At 33.5% G+C, this 16,567-nt stretch overlaps 1 protein-coding gene across 2 annotated transcripts in view; it reads right to left on the bottom strand.

Moving 5' to 3' along the window:
* Positions 1-7,326: 7,326 nt before the first annotated feature.
* Positions 7,327-16,567, bottom strand: part of LOC106679921 (uncharacterized) — a 10,455-nt gene continuing 1,214 nt past the window's right edge. Inside the window, exons 2-3 of one of the 2 annotated variants that reach the window (XM_067049203.1) lie at positions 12,443-12,645; positions 7,327-7,842 (exon numbers count right to left, since the gene is read on the bottom strand). In XM_067049203.1, the coding sequence (XP_066905304.1) occupies positions 7,345-7,842; positions 12,443-12,550 (606 nt within the window). In that variant the 5' untranslated portion in view covers positions 12,551-12,645 and the 3' untranslated portion in view covers positions 7,327-7,344. Of the gene's footprint in view, positions 7,843-12,442; positions 12,835-16,567 lie in introns of those variants that run through there. The other variant, XM_014419320.2, reaches the window with a different exon arrangement.

Here is a 16,567-nt window from a genome sequence, read left to right as displayed (position 1 = left end):
GTCCAGAATGCGCTTCGTCAAGAACAGCCGCGGTGCCCATATGCCCGAAATCATTTTCAAATGTTAATGTCACGTATTGATCTTTCGAATAAAAAAAAATTTTTGATTACAATTTCATTTTTTGTGTTATTTTTTACAATTTCAAGTTCTATCGGGCTTTAAAAAAACACCCTATACAGCGATACCAGTACATTTTAAGTAATTCGGGTAATATCGCCCAATACTTGAATTGGACAATAATTTTAGCCTCAATAGTAGAACAGGAGGAAATATCGTAATTTTTTTTTTTCCAATGGCGCTCACGTTATAAGTAGAACAAGACCCTGATATGAATGCTGTTGTATTTGTTGAATTTAGTGGCAATAGTGCTTTTATTTATCAACACAATATTTCAATTATAGTTATATTTATTCCATTTAATTTTTAATTTGACAATATTTCGGGCTGCCTAGGACTATTCTGTTGGCGGTTTAGGGCCAGTTGCACCAATCATCGGTAAAACTAAGAGTTTAGTAAAACTTCAGTTACTCAGTGATCTATTTCTGGTCTACAGTTTTGTTAGCCATATTACCAAGGTTACCTGAAACTGAGTTATCTTCCAAACCCCGCAATTCTCATAACCGATGTTAGAAATTGTGGGTTAAATTAAATTTAAAATTCATGGAATAGCAACTTTCCACAGTCGAAATCGCTGGAAAAATTCATCTTCCGACCATTGTAAAAATACTTCTTTTTTTTAATGAGTAACTAATTCATTCAAGTCTTTGCCGTCTGTTGAATAGTCAAAACAAAAATCTCGATCAGATCCATTTTATTGAATCTTTAACTGGCTATGATTCATCGGTAAATTTTAATAACATATTTGAGGGTTAACTTTTCTTGGGCAACGGATAATTATTTATTTTACCGGAGATTTAAGAAATTGGAGTTTAAACTCTGATGGTGCAACCGGCCCTTGGTGACAAAAAATCCCTGAGTAACAATGGTAAGTAGGGTTTTAGTAGCTGTGGACGTTTCTGTAATATGGACAGGAAAATGCCATCAATGACGAAAGGTTTAACCGTTTATTGGGTAAAATTATTGAGCATTGCTAAACATTTTTTTTTTTACATATATATTTATTCCTTTAGATGTTAAATATTTATTTATAGAGTTCTTTTGAGGAAAAAACAATTTTTGAACAAATTAAGTAATAGGCCAGTCGACATGTATGAACTCACAGGGGGTTACTGGTCAATGCGGAATACCACAACTTGTCCGATGAGCTTTCTACTATTTTCTTATAGTTGGTTGTTAACATCGGGACCTGCTCGTGCCGTACTTGAGGTACCCCGAATGTATTTGATTGGTGCGGAACAAAGGGGTGGTTGAAAATGTGAGACACGCATATATTGTCCCTTAAGTTCAACTATTAATTCCCTTGAGGGGCAGATCGTGTTAGTTCGTTAGTTTGAAATATTTATTTATAATAATATGATACCAGAATAAACTTGGGGTCTCATAGGTATGTTTCTCAATAATAGCTTATCTGGTGACATCTTCGCCGCCGCAGTGACGTTTTCTAGCCGTTTCCCGGTGCAGGTTCAACGGTGGATGAAGTGGTGAAAACCATGAAATCACCTAGTGTCAGAAAGACGTTTTTCTTTCTCGGAGGCTGGCCAGCATGTCCTCGGCTGTAGCGTGGTAGTAGGGGCAGTCCAGGTTCTATCTTGCATGCCACGATAGATAATTTAGACGGCATTGCAGTGGCGGCGTCTTCGGGGTCTTCCGGGGTCCGCGGCAAGGGGAGCATCAGAAAATGAGACCCTCGACCCGGACTTTGTACAAATTAAAAAAAAAAATTACTTAAATCCGACATTTCTAATAATAAATAACAAATCGTAAACTTTTATAATCCACATTTTTTAAAACAAATATATGTTTCATATTTATATTTATTTTTAGAATTAGATTTATAAGTCTAAATACTTTTTGAACTTTACACATTGAAAAATATTTACATTAAAGATTTATTGATATAGTTAAAATTTAATTACATCTAAACTACATATTTAATTATTCATTTCAACTACACTATACAAAAAAATTGTTTACCGCTGAACTCTGGCAATAGATATGTTTTATTCTTTTCTTTAATTCATTCGAAATATAAGGGATATCATGCTGATTTGTATACAACAGTGAAATAATGTCAAGGAAGACTAATCATAGCATACAGTTGGTAAAGCTGCATTTACTTTATAATCTCTATCTTTACGTTACGGATTTCGTAATATGAAATTACGTTTTCGCACAGGAAAAAAATCACTTTGATTTAAGTTAAAATTTATCTATGCCTAAACTCATATTAATTCTGAGTTATACCCGCTGAGATCTCATAGCTCGATCTAATTTGAACGGGTGTTTTAGGTCGGCCACTAAGTTTGAGCGTAAACCCGCGAGTCTGAATGACTTGATACGAAAATTGGGTTTTGCAGGAAGATAACTTCTACTGGGTACTATTCCTGAACATAAGAAGGGGTATGTAAGCCCGGAGGGTAACCAACTACCCTCTCGGTTCTACGAAAGGACAAAAGGTAGAGGAAGGAGGAGAAATTCGGAGAAGGCAAAGATATAAGACACTGTACACTTCCAAAAAATGTAATACTAGAATGTGCTGAAGAACTATGTAAATTGTCATCCTTCCTCCTAAGAAGGTGTTTCTTGTGAAGCGAGATTTAACACTAAAATTTTCTCATTTTGACATATTTAAGTATCTGAACTTCTAAACGCCATCGAGATGTACGCGTAAGACGTTAGATTTCAGTGAACAAACAGATTTTATTGGAATCTTTATTAATTCAAATGATACATTTATATATTTACAATGTCTTATATAGATGTTACATGTTACAATTAAGGTATTTACAATTTATAGGATAAATATCAATATATTTCGTTTGCTTGTCACTAGTAGTAGTTATAATACATTATTGTATACAAATAGATATGTATATGATGGTGAGAAAAAAAAGATGATAAAATTTATGTTTAAATTTAAAAATAAAAGTATGTACTTACCTAATTAATAAATAATTGACATGACCATTTTATACGATACCTTTTATATTCTATAATAACTATAACAATTATACAATTCTGTAATAACTATAACAATCATACAATTCCGAGCACTTTGTTTTTAAGCAATTGCTTAGATATTTTTCCTAAACGGAAATATTTGTTATTAGTAAGCTGTTGGTAAGTTTATTTGTAAAATAAATATTTTTGAGAACAAGTTCATTGAAAGAACCTTTATTTACTTGTTGCAAAAATTCCTAAAAGCAATATCCCTCTCAAATAAAAATCATTTTCTACCGACAATTTTTGAATTTTGGAAATATTTAAATTTGATCCTTTAGCAACGATCAGGGATAGCCAAATTCAATACAACCCAGAGAAAAATGTATTTATTTTAAGATTTTATATGGATACTTTCTTTATGTTTGAATATTTACCCATTTTTAAAATTATTCTTTTTTGATTAAAAAAAAAAGATTGTTTTTTTCCACAGGTGTGATGAATCTGAGAAAGAAGAGTTTTATTAATTAAAATCCAAAGTTAAAATACCACAATTACATTGAACTATTTTTTATTTTTCAAAATAAAGACAGTTTAAGCTATGTATACTTAATAGATAAATAATAATTAATATAAGTATACTTTAATCTACTTGAGTTTTAATATAATAGGACTAATTCTGAAGAATTAATATAAAGACAGTAAGGAATTAGTTCTATTCCTATCTCATTTTCTACCAAGTGATAACATTTTGTCTACGCTTTCAGTGGTTTTGATAGAGAATCTTTTTTACTTTTATCTGCATTAATAAGTACATATCAAATTATAGAAGTGTATTAATTAAAAAAATTTTAATTTATTCTATACGTGACGTATATCAACAAACATGCAAGTAAATATGGATTTATTCTGTTCCAAAGGGATAAAATTATTTGTATAAATTTATTGTAATGAGTTCTTATTAGTTGTGATAATTAAACTGCATTATGTCAGAATCTTTTCACCGTAATTATTAACTATACTTGAAGACAAAAGGATTAATCGATAAAATAAATTCTTTCTAAAGCTTTATTTAGGATCTAATGTTTAAGATTATTAGGTGTAAATAGGAGAGGAAAGGTTTCTCAAATTATTCATCTTTCAAAGATGATTTCGTTCAACTATTTAACCAGACTATTTAATTGCCACATTGTTGATTGATCATTAAGAGATATTTGATTTTCAAAACCAGTCAGTATGTATAATCTGTATTTTGTATTATAACTAAAATGCTACAGTAAATGTCCCAATGTGAAGGAAGTTACCAAACTTCTGATTATATATCAAACAACCAGAAAAAAAAATATAATAAGATATAATTTTAATAGTTTTTACATGCAACTATAAATCTGTACATTCTAGAAGTATCATACAGAGTTCCTAATAATGACACAAAGAAGGCCGTGAGTTTAAAACTGAGTATAAAATTCATTGCAAAACCATATAATGTTCTGTCATACAGGTGAGAAGCTTCATCAATGCCCATTCTGTGATTTTAAATGTGCTTCATCTCAAATCATATCAGGAAAAAAAAAAAAAAAGAAACCACAAAATGTAAAATTACTGGTCAGAAGCATCATCTATGTTCTGACTTTAATATTTAATCAGTACATTCTGGACCTATGACAGTCCACTATGATAAGTTATACTAAATATAAGAAGTCTCACATTGAATATTTTTATGTTCTATGAGGAGATATGAAAAATCATGCAAGGTCTCATCATACAAATAAAAAACTCATCAATTCTCACTGTGATTATAAAACTGCACAATCTGGATCTACGAATGGATGCAAATTACGAATCATTCAATATTCCTCTATACTAAATTAAAAACAGCAAAATATTTTATTAATAAAGCACTTAGCACTTAGTATAACATATAAAAAATATATAACAGAAATAAAAAATAAAATTTACAAAATTTTAAAATAATAATTTTTATACTAATGGATTGAGAAATAAATGGTGGTTTAACGTTGCTATCAAATGATTTTTATTTTGTTTTATTATTACTATTTTTTTATATGTTATTTGATGGTTTTGGCTGATATTAAAAATCCACATTTGTTTGAAAATAAAAATTCCAAAATGAACGAGAGTTAAGTTTATTCGAGGAAAACCCTTAAAATTTTCAATATAACAAGTATGACTTTTAATTCCATGCTCAATATTTTAGAAACTATAAAAAATTTTATAATAATGGAAGAGAATTTAAAGCTCTTCATAATCATAAGCTAAGAATATATTAATACTATCAGAAAACGTGGGAGATTAAAATAATTAGTAGCTTAAATTTTTTGGCTGATCTCCATGGCCGTCTTCATTAGAAATAAGAAGGAAAAAATTGATAAAAGCCTGAGAAAAACAATAGAGGCTCCTTGGCAACCCGAAAAAATACTTTCTGTGCCTAGAACCATAATGATGAAACTTTTCCAAGCAAAATTTGGAGCCCCAAGAGATGCTTCAACACATAGTCCATCTCCTCGCCAACGGATTTCGAAATTCAGCTTGTTAACTATTGTTTGACCAAAGAAAACTGCAAATGGTGATTTGAAGAGAATGGTGATACTTCGCTAAAAAAAACAAACTATTTAGAGTAATTCCAAAAAAAAAAAAAAATAAACTTCACTGCTTCTAAGAAAAGCTCTTACAATTTCTGACATTACAAGTATAATTGTTAATTCCTCGCTCAATATTTAAAAAAACTATGAACTTTACGAAAGTTGTAAATTTTGAGCCCTTGTACAAAGAGCTCAAACTATAATAACGTTAAATAGTACCCGAACTACAGTTTTTCTTAAAATAATATTTTTTTTCGCAAAACAAGAACCTAGTCTGCTAAGGTAGTAAATTTAATTTTTATCTCCTCTCTTTATTTTTGTTGCTTCCTTGAACTACTTTATTTTTTTAATTGTGTATATATAGTTGACCATAAAAATTGATATATAGGAAGATTGTCAGGGTTGTGGTCAAAGGAGAAACAAAAATAGTTTACAACTATTTGTTTTCCGACGTTTAGCCCCACTTTGTAGGGCTTCATCAGGGCTAAAAAAAATATAAAATGATACAATGATAAGAGATAATGATAAAATGATACGATGATAATTCTTTTAACTTATCATTAGCATCACCTATATTGTTAACATTCCATCACTTTTTTTTTCACTTATTTCTATACTTTATTATTTATTTTTAATCTTTTTATGTACTTCTTTCAACATCTCACCTTGTACGTTTATATATATTTTTATTTTATTTTGTAAACTTTCACTTCCGATTTTTAAATTACCTTATTTCACTTTGTTTTTCATGTTACTCCCGTTATCTTTACTATTACTATTATCAGTGTAGATAAAAGATTATTTTCATGATATATAAATACTACAGTTATCATTGTTTAATTATTTTTCTTAGTTATTTTTTTTTTAATTTACTTTTACATATTATTAGTTACTTCTTTTACAATCATTGTTATTATATCCTATATTGTATTATTTTCTTCAGTATTATCTCGTATTATTAGTAACGATATGTGTCATTCTAACTTTACTTATTTATTCCTATATTTATTATTATCATATTTCTATATCTTTCTCGTCATATCTTTATCACTTCTTCCTGTATACGCGACGTATTTTAAATTGAAATATAACCGTTGAACGGCTGGTGGTGGTGCTCCCCACTCCCATTCCACCCAGCTCCCCACTCCTCCACATTTCCGCTTCATTATTGCCTACTGTTCACCCGTTTGCTTTGAACATGTATGTTGTCTTGACTTGTTCTTTGCTCATTTATTATCATTTTATATCTGTATTATTACTTATTTATGTATAATTTTTATTTTTTCATGACGTTTATTTAATCTCTATATTTTTTTTTTCTTCCCCGTATTGTTTTTGTTTTATGTACATCTCTTGTATTTTATACGTATTTTTATAAAAATTTTACTCTTGCCATTGTTACTTATTTTTATTCTTATCTTTGTATTTTTACTCTTATCATTGTATCATTTTGTATCTTTTTAGCCCTTTTTTTTTTCTTTTAGTTTTTAATTAAGGAATTAATTAGTTAGAAAAATTATTTTTTTAATATATTAAACCAAAAATTGATATGACAAATTTAAAAATCAAATTTTTAATAAATTGAATAATCCATAAGTGGTCTGAAGTAAAAACAAATTTTATTTATTAACTAAATTTTTTTTTTTTACAAAACATGCACATATAATTAGGCTATAAGAGTTCATTTGAAGGAACTCGATACGTCAGTTGGATACGATACGTCAGTAGTGTATCCACAAACATCCGATGTTCCAGTGTATAATACCTTTTGTTCTTTATCAGGTTCATTTATTTTAACAGAATATTTGTTCAATGAGCACATGCGGGCCTCGAAGAGAATATCGTTGATGGCTTTCTCCGCGAATAGACTTTGCTGTGGATCCAATTCCCTCATCTTTTGGGCCCAAATGTTGGCAACGTTGCTGAACTTGTCTCGGATTTCGGTGGTACCTTCGCAGCTCGTCAGGTATTTGAAAGCCAATGACAAGAGTTCTTTGGGTTCTTTGTCCAGCTCCAGCACTTCTTCAACTTTCCTCCTCTTTTCAGGATTATGAGCTAATGTGACGACTGACTCCATCACTGGAGTGACAACTGACTCCCGAGCAGAAGAGGGCTGCTGCTCGGAAAGATCAGTCATTGGGGAAGGTTGACCTTGTTTAAAATCTTCATAGATTTGAACCTGAAACAGAAAATTATAAAGATTAATTATTAAAATATACATATTATTCTGTATATAATTAATTTTAGTTCGGGAACAACATCATTTCTGGTAAATAACAAGGTACCGCCTTAACAACAGAAAGTTGTTATTGATATGAAGTATAGACATCATTTTCACTGAATATTTTTTTTTTTTATATTTGGTTGGAAAAGATTAGACAATTTTCCCAGGGTTTTTGTGAATGCCTCCTAGACGCCAAGAAAAAAAAATTGAAATAATTTTAGTAATTGTTTATATCATCCAGGCTTTGGTTTAGATGTATTTAATGGTTATTATATACTAATCGATTTGTTTTGTTTTTTTCGGATAGAATAAGAAGGGAACATAGTTTATCGTACTAAATGAATTTAAAAGTATTATAAACTACAAAAACCGAAACTTCCTTCTAGTAAAATAGGCTAACAATTGTTTTTATAAAAATTCAAGTCAGATTTGTTTTCAGCGTCTTTTGAGCCCCTTTGAAAACAATTTCCACGTAATTTTTTATCCCCAAATAAATCATTGAAATGGGCGCTCCCACGTCCGTAGCCTCCCCTTGTAAACAAGAACTAAATTTATAGAATCACTTAACCTGGAAGGTCAAGGATAGTAATCAAACCGCGTGTTTGTATTTACTTAAAAAAAAAATGAGGAGTAGTATTTGTATCTTAATCAGGTTTCCACACATCGATGGGGTCATACGTATTGAGATTAAGTCCGGTGATGTAGGGGGAGAAATGTGCCATATATATGTGTATCTACTTATATATAAGTTACAGACTGTCAGCTAACGACGCTAGAATGGATCAATGACCGCGCGGCAACCACTCAGGACTTAATAAAGAAAGTTTCCGATCTTGAAAGTCTGTCTTTACAGGGGAGACAGGGGAGTTAAGCCATTTCCTAAAAGGGGTTGATCGACTGATTAGTCGAATAGATCCAAAGACAGCCGAAAACCTGCTCGACAGTGAGGATGCTAAGGCGTTAAGGGCAGCTATCGTCTGCAGAGTGAAAATGCATATCCTCAATCAAATTCAAGCTGATGAGAAGATACCCTGGAGCGTGATTAAGGCGAGATTAAGGCCCCTGAAGAGGACATATTTATGATGATAAGGGAGACCAAGAAACCTAGACAGTCTAATGGGCATTATGCCGCGAAACTCCTGGCACACTGCAACAGAATCGCCGATAAACTCAGCTAGATGATGGAGACAATCCAGGTACAGGATCGGATGTAATTCCTATCGAATGAACTAAAAGTCCAGTTGGTAAAAGAACAGGAGAAGAAGGAGGGAATGCCGAGAGAACGCTCCTTCGTAGAGTGTGCACAGGAGCTAATATACACAAGTTCCTGGGAACAGGAGGCCCGAATGGATGCGGAAGAGCCAGGATGCACTAGGATGACATACCCTCGGCCCAGAACAACTCATCTGTTTTTAAGAAGAAAATAGTACAAGGACAGCGTTAGGAAGAAAACGCCGAACAGAGACAGAAGACCATGTCAAGTAAAGACCAGAAACAGTAACGGGTGACGCGAGTAATGAAAGTGCCCTGGATATGGAAGGACATGACTTCTAGTTACTCAGTGCCCACACACCAGGTGTTTCGAGTGCGGAACCGAAGGGCATATCGCTGGGCAGTGCCATTACGTATACCGTAGGAGAGAGTCAAACCAGGCAGAGCCAATGGAGGTGAACCTCCAAAGCCTGAGGGGAAGGGGTGACTCACAAAGGGCAGTAGCTTCAGAGAGTGAGTCAATGGAATTGTTCAAATTCTCGGATACAGAGGAAAAAGTCAGAGAATCAGGGAATAGTGGTGGACAGAGGAGTGGATAGGAGAGTTGGGAGTAGAGAGGAGAGTTGAAGAGAGTGTCGGAAGAGGGGTGACCTCACACTAGCGTGTCTCAATGTACGAGGAAAACATGGCGGTCTGCCTATAATCCAAACAAGAGGAGTGAGATGTTTGGTGGACACTGGCAGCTCTAACACCATTGGTGTCGAGAGGTGCTGGAGAGACAGAGTTGTAGAGGGAGGCCATTCCGTGTCCAAGTATGTAATTGCCAATTGATCCCCTTGGGTGGTCCATATAGCGTAGAGGGAGAGGCAGATATTGAGTTGAGTGATTGGGGGGCTTGCGGAACTAGAATTAGGGAACACTTAGTAGGGAATATGCCCCTAGATTTCCAGGCAATCATTGCGTGTGATCAGTTAGGAAGGGTTTGGCGCGAGGGTCAGGAACAAAGAGGGTAAATGGAACATTATAATAGGGGGGAAGACATTTAGCTGCCAAGAAATTTTCAGAGACGAGAGAGTGCGAGTAGGAGCCATAAACCAAGCAGAAGATTGGAGACATGCTATCGTGCGGGAATATACGGATATTTTTTTTTAACGAAGGCGAAACGCTGGGATGTTCATGAAACTGGAAAAAACGTTCATGAGATCCGGCTGAAACAAGAGAGGATAACATACGTGAAGGAAAGACGGTATCCGCAGGCATTGATTCAACACAGTAGGGAGGAGCTGGATGGTTTGAAAAAACTAGAAATAATCATTGATAGCACATCACCATACAACAGTCCATTGTAGGGAGTGAAGAAAAAGGGTGTGCTGGGGGGTAAGGTCAAATAACATTATATACCTGCAATGAGAATAGCTAGTAGTTTTTACCTTCATTTACCTATATAAGGTATTTATAGTAAGGGAAATCACTGCCATCATAAAAAAATTCGACAAAAAAACAAGTTTGGAGCTTTCCTGAGCCGTGATAACCAAGTCTCATAAAATTATGTGTGTGTATGCGTGATCAAATTATCTCATTAAGTAAAAGTCGTACGAAACTGAAATTCCATATTCAAGGTTTGTGATTCGATTCTATATGTCTGGAATGTGACAGCAACTTTATTGATAAAATCGACTCACCGGAAGTTTTTTAACTCTTTATACAATCGAATTTTCACATTTTTCTCTGATGATTTTGAATAAAATCGATATATCGATGTTCAATTGAATAATCATTAGTACCAGCAAGAGCTTTCTCTCATTGAAATAGTCTGATAGAGCTTAAATGCGTATTTGAAAAAAAATCTTCAAACGCCTTTTATATATTTATGTATTTCTGTTTATTACCAAATCGGTCTTATGAGAGTTTATAAAACATGTAAATTATAAAGTGTTTATAGGCCTTACACGGTCAATAAAAGAGCAAGATTTTATGTTTTGTTTAACAATTGATTATGGGAGGGGGGTACAGTCTCGTGCAAAAGGCACCCCTAACTATTTACAACGCTATAAATATTGAAAAATTGTGAATAATAATGATGAAATATAAAAAAATATCTATATAGATAAAAAATAAAATAAAATAAATAGAAAAAAATAATAATTCTTAAGAAGAGAGAAATAGAAAAAACAATGACATTTATAGATTTAATAAAATAAATAATTGACTTCTAATAGAGGGAAAAAATTAATTTATTTGAGAAAAATACGAAGAGAAAAATAAATAAAATAGCAGTAATTTTAATTATAGAAATAGATCAATACAAAATTTATAACAGGATGTCCTGTAGAAGCCTGGGCTTCGGTCTTCGAGATGAGTTTGGATTCAACGATATTTACGAGATATCAGATGTTTATTAGCACTCAAACTAGTTTCATGGAATATAAAGTAATTTATCTCTAGAGTAATAGTTTTTATGAGATTTGTTGTAATAAATTGATTTGTAGTTGTTCGAACAACATTTCATGTTCAAAGTTTAAGTTTACTTCATATGTGAATATCGTGAAAACTACTATCCCTTCATATAGGAAGATACGTGAAATAAGCTACTTCTTAGTAAGTTAAATTTCCTTTATTTTGAATTTTGCCAGACATATGTCCGTCTTATGGGTCTAGAGATATATTTTTTAAAAAATCCAAAATTTTATACGAAGAACTAGAAATTAACATTTTGTGAGTTTATTTTGTCAAATATCATAAAAACTACTACTCCTATAAAGATGAATATTATTAACTATTTTATAGTAAATTTAACTAGCTTTAATTTGAGCGATGACAGACATCTGTACGCCCAATGGTTTCTGAAATGAAGTTTTTCATAAATCAAATTTATTTTCTAAACAACTATAAATCAATTTATTTTAGCAAATATCATGAAAACTACTATTCCTACAAAGGTAAAAGTAATAAATTTCTTTATAGTCCATTAAACTAGCTTTAGCTTGAGTGCTAATAGACTTATGTACGTCAAACAGTTTTTGAGACGTAAACTTCTCAAAATAAATTCACTAACTTCTGATTTTTCAGCGCATTTTTTATGAACTTTTTTTTATGAAATGTAGTTTAATGTTTTGAAACAGTCCCCATTTTTTATTCTCCCTACTTATACTTGGCAGACTTATCAATTTAGACTAGAAATTATACATAGTTTTTATTAAATTAATCAATAACTGGGGTGAAATAGCGGCTCTTGTACTAAGAGTTGTGTCATTTGTTAGATTCACCACTATTAAAGCAAAATTAACACTTTTATATATTACTAATATACACTAATATATTTAAATTTATAAATTAAACTTACATGGCGAGAATCCAAGCTGTAGCATACAAAAGAATCCTTTAAAATATTGGGGCTTATTCTTTCTGAAGCTGAAGATTTCATATCTGGCATCAATGTCTTCGTGAACATGGCCCAATATTCGTGAGGATGGCGCCTTTTCAAGTGTGAAGACAAGTTAGTAGTATTGCCGCTAGTCTTATACAACTTTCCGCACAAGTGACAAACTACACATTTGGAATCTATTTTAGTAAAATATTTCCACGCTGCCGACATCACTTTAATGAAACTGATTTAGAGAGATTTAATGTTGTAGAGGGTTAAAGAGTGGCTGAGAGAATGGCTTACACTCCCGACCAAAGTATCGATTATCAATACCAATATATCGGGTTCGACTGTTGGCCATGAGGGGCGGAGGAAGTAGAACAGACCTTGGGTGGAGGGGAGAGGAGGAGCGAATTTTTTTTTTTTAGACCAATAAAAAAAATGGAAAATCACATTTTATGTCTTTACAAGGTTTTGAAGCATAAAAAAAGGTTTAATTTTTAAGGAATTTTTTAATATGTAAATTAAATATTTAATATGCATTGTTAAAGCCCAAAATTTTGGTTTCTATTTAGGTTATTTTTTTTTAGCAACTTTCCAAGTGACTTTTAATTTTGTTAGTTGTAAGTTTATGTTTATCCATTTATTTATTTTTTTATTTTTTTTTTAACTGTAAGTAATTTTAATTTTGTAAATAAAAATAAGGGATATAAGGAGGTTCTACGTTTATAAATACATTGCGGAGGTGTAACACGTGCGGAACAATACAGAAGGCAGTGGGGCAAGCATAACCGCGGACGAGGCAGTTGGCAGTGAAGATTTAGGCAGCACTGGAGCGATGTTAGTGAGCATTGAGAGAGACGCACTGCTTCACAGACGCTCCATCGCCATTGTTTGATGACTCTTGTTTGTTGGAGCTATTGGAACCTTTACCGGCAGTCACCACTGTTCAGTCTACAGTTTTTTGGAGTCGTCGGGTTGCCCGGTAACCTCTCTCTCACCAGCTCGCTAGCGGTCATCCTGGTCAACCAACTCTAGACTTGTGATGTTATTGTGATATGCCCATATCTACCGTTTTTTTTTGTTGTTGTTGTTTATTTTATCTCGAACCAGCGAACATTACCCTCTGGGGAAGAGGTCGGTTTTCACATACGAAATACCCCTCGCCCCAACATGCATATTGATTTATTTTTAATTAAAACAGTTTTTAATTCATATAAAAATGTGTAAGCATGTGTTTTGTGTGTGTGCGATCTATTTTACGCGAAAATCCTAACTTATTTCATAATACTGATCCTGGATTGTACATACATCAGACCACTGCAAAGGCTCTATTATCAGTATATTGCATGCATTTGGCCAAACCACTTACCATAATCATATCATAGGAACCACACTTTCGTTATATACTTTTACTTCAAGAAGTCAGTCTGCACAACACATCATAGATTCGCTTTCTCAACTGGACGGAGGTCAGGCATATATATATGTATGATTCATTGTCAAATTCTCTCCCACTGTCGGAAGAAATTCTGTCGGGCACACCATATAATTGGAACCATGTCCGAAGGTAGTCCTTACTAGCGTAAAACCACCCCCGCTGATCTGTCCTATACTGGGTGTGCCATAGCCACCTTACTGAATACATCGATTACTGTGACCCTCTTATAGCCTTTCCAGGTGAAAGAATCCACATGTAAGTTGCTGAGCTGTGCGATTTGTGGTAGGAGGCTCTTCTTGAGCTGCATGGAATGGGTACTAAGGCACACCTCGCATTTCCCAAGAATCTCCTGGATTGTGCATTTCATGCCCCACCAGAAGTATTTGCGCCGCAATGCTTGTAAAGTCTCGTTCAGCCCATGATGATTAGTTTTTCCTTGATGTTACGCCAAGGTTACCTCCTTTTGATGTTCTGGATTTCGCAGGGTATCTACCATCGACATACATCGAATAAAAGTTCGATCTATACCAATTTTTTCCAATCTCCATAGCAGTTAGTTCTTTTCCTATACTGTCGCTTTTCCAACATATAAATGGTGGATCTTACTGGCATTGGATGCTTCTTTTAGCGCTCTACAGATTTGGTCCTTTTTGACACCGGTTGTGTTGCTATGTTCCATCTTCATCAGCCCCATGGTTTCTGTCTTTCAAATAATCTGATACTTCTTGTTGTTGATAATCTCTGCAAGCTCCTATAATCCCGTCGGTTTTTCGTCGCTTGAACTTTCTTCTGCGTGCGTCTCCTCCTCAGTCTGGTGCTCTGGTGAGGCCGATTGCTCTTCTTCTAACGGATTCCACTCCCTCAAAAACTGCCTTCCAACTGCAGACGTTTCCCCTTGGTCATCTTCTACTGCGTTTACTATTACTGCTCGCCAGCAATTATACGATGTCCATGTTGTACTGGCTCAACAGTTCTTTCCACCTTGTGATTTTGGCCGACGATTCCTTTAGCTTTCCTACCCATTGCAGGGGCCTGTGGTTCGTCTGGCCCCTAAATCTTCTCCCGAACAAGTAGGGTCGGAAATGCTCTATTGACCATACTATCCCCAGTAATTCTCTTTCCAAGGAGCTGTAACGTGCTTCTTGCTCTGTGAGACGCCTACTAGCGTAGGCTTGTGGGTATCGTCGTTCTTTAACTTATGTCACTCTTTCCTGCTTTAGTGGAATCTCATGAACCGTCCTTTCTGTTGCACCCAATACCTCTCCTTCATTAAAGAAAATGTCGTCAAATTCCGTTGTAATGGCGTCCTTCCAACTCCCCGCCTGCGTTACTGCCGGTTCGGAACTGGTGTACCTCCCTCGTGGAATCTAATACTCATGTTTGGAACGGCTCCAAATGTGTATAAGGTTCCTTGGATGTGTTGATGTATTCGTTAGTGGACAGGTCGAGTACTTGTCTCTTTGGTTCTGTATATTGCTTTTTTTTTAAGTTGTATATATTTTTATTAAGTACTCTTTGATTTCTCCTTATTCAGCTAGTTGGTTCCTGTTGAAGTTATAATTTTTTTTTTTTTTTTTTTTTTTTTTTACGAATTCACTTTGTTGCATTTGTTTAAACAGATATTCGTAATGTTAATGTTTAAAATAAAATTAAAACGTATGATAGTTTGGGTGGCGGTCAATAAAGGCATCAAATTCGTAAAATAAATCTATTTATTGTTAACCAGGACTGTCTGATTGAAGAAGAGATGATAGAATCAAATTGTTATTTCTTTTTCAACAAGACAGCTCTGACGAAGCCCAGCTAAGTGAGGAGAAACAATGGTTTGCAACCTTGGTTGGTACCTTTATTGACCGGCACACGAACTATCTTCCTACAATCTTCTTCATACAGTCAACTATCTTCTTACAATAAAATTAAAACGTTTTCAAATTTCTTATGTTTGAACTCTAACATTCTCATTTTTGTTTCAAAAAAAATTCCGACAATATTTTGAAATTTTCCTGTAAGGCTAATTAATAAAAGATAGGGAAGTTATAAAACTGATGTATTTTCTGCTAACCCTCTCTCCACAGTCTTCCCCTCAAAACTACAGAACTGAAGTTTAAAACTACCGAAATTTAAAATGGATCATTTTAGTTAATTTTTACAAATATTATTTTTATCCATTAATTAATTCTTGTCTAAAATTTATTTTTTTAGTTTTATACTAAAATAAAATGACTCTATATAAGGCATTGGGTTGTAAAACATGGAAGTTGACAAAATGAAGTATAAATAATGAAAATAAGAAAGTAAAATGAGATAATGCAAGCAGAGTAAAGAAAATATAAAAAAAAAAAAACAAAAAAAAAAAACATTAAATCTGTATAACTACAACCCATGAAGGGTCAGAGGTCAAGTACTTTGTAAGGAAGTACTGTTGGTACTTGACCAATGGTAGTGCAAGGAGGTGATTTTGTTAGAATCAGTCTCAACCACCAAATTTATACCCAATTAATGGTATCCACTTTTTGAGGTTGAGGTTGAACCCTCAGGGCTGACTAATGGCTACAGTGAAACAGAAAATAATTATCTGCCCCAGCCGTATTCCATCCCAGGTCCTTGGATTTAGTAGTACAGTGCCTTACCAATGAGCTACCCACTCCCACATAAAGAAAATA

This window comes from Halyomorpha halys, unplaced genomic scaffold (genome assembly GCF_000696795.3).
Source record: "Halyomorpha halys isolate HHAL.00 unplaced genomic scaffold, Hhal_1.1 Scaffold233.1, whole genome shotgun sequence".
In the NCBI taxonomy this organism is placed as follows: domain Eukaryota; kingdom Metazoa; phylum Arthropoda; class Insecta; order Hemiptera; family Pentatomidae; genus Halyomorpha; species Halyomorpha halys.
Note: the sequence above shows the minus strand (reverse complement) of the source record. Positions and strands in the feature narration are given on the sequence as shown.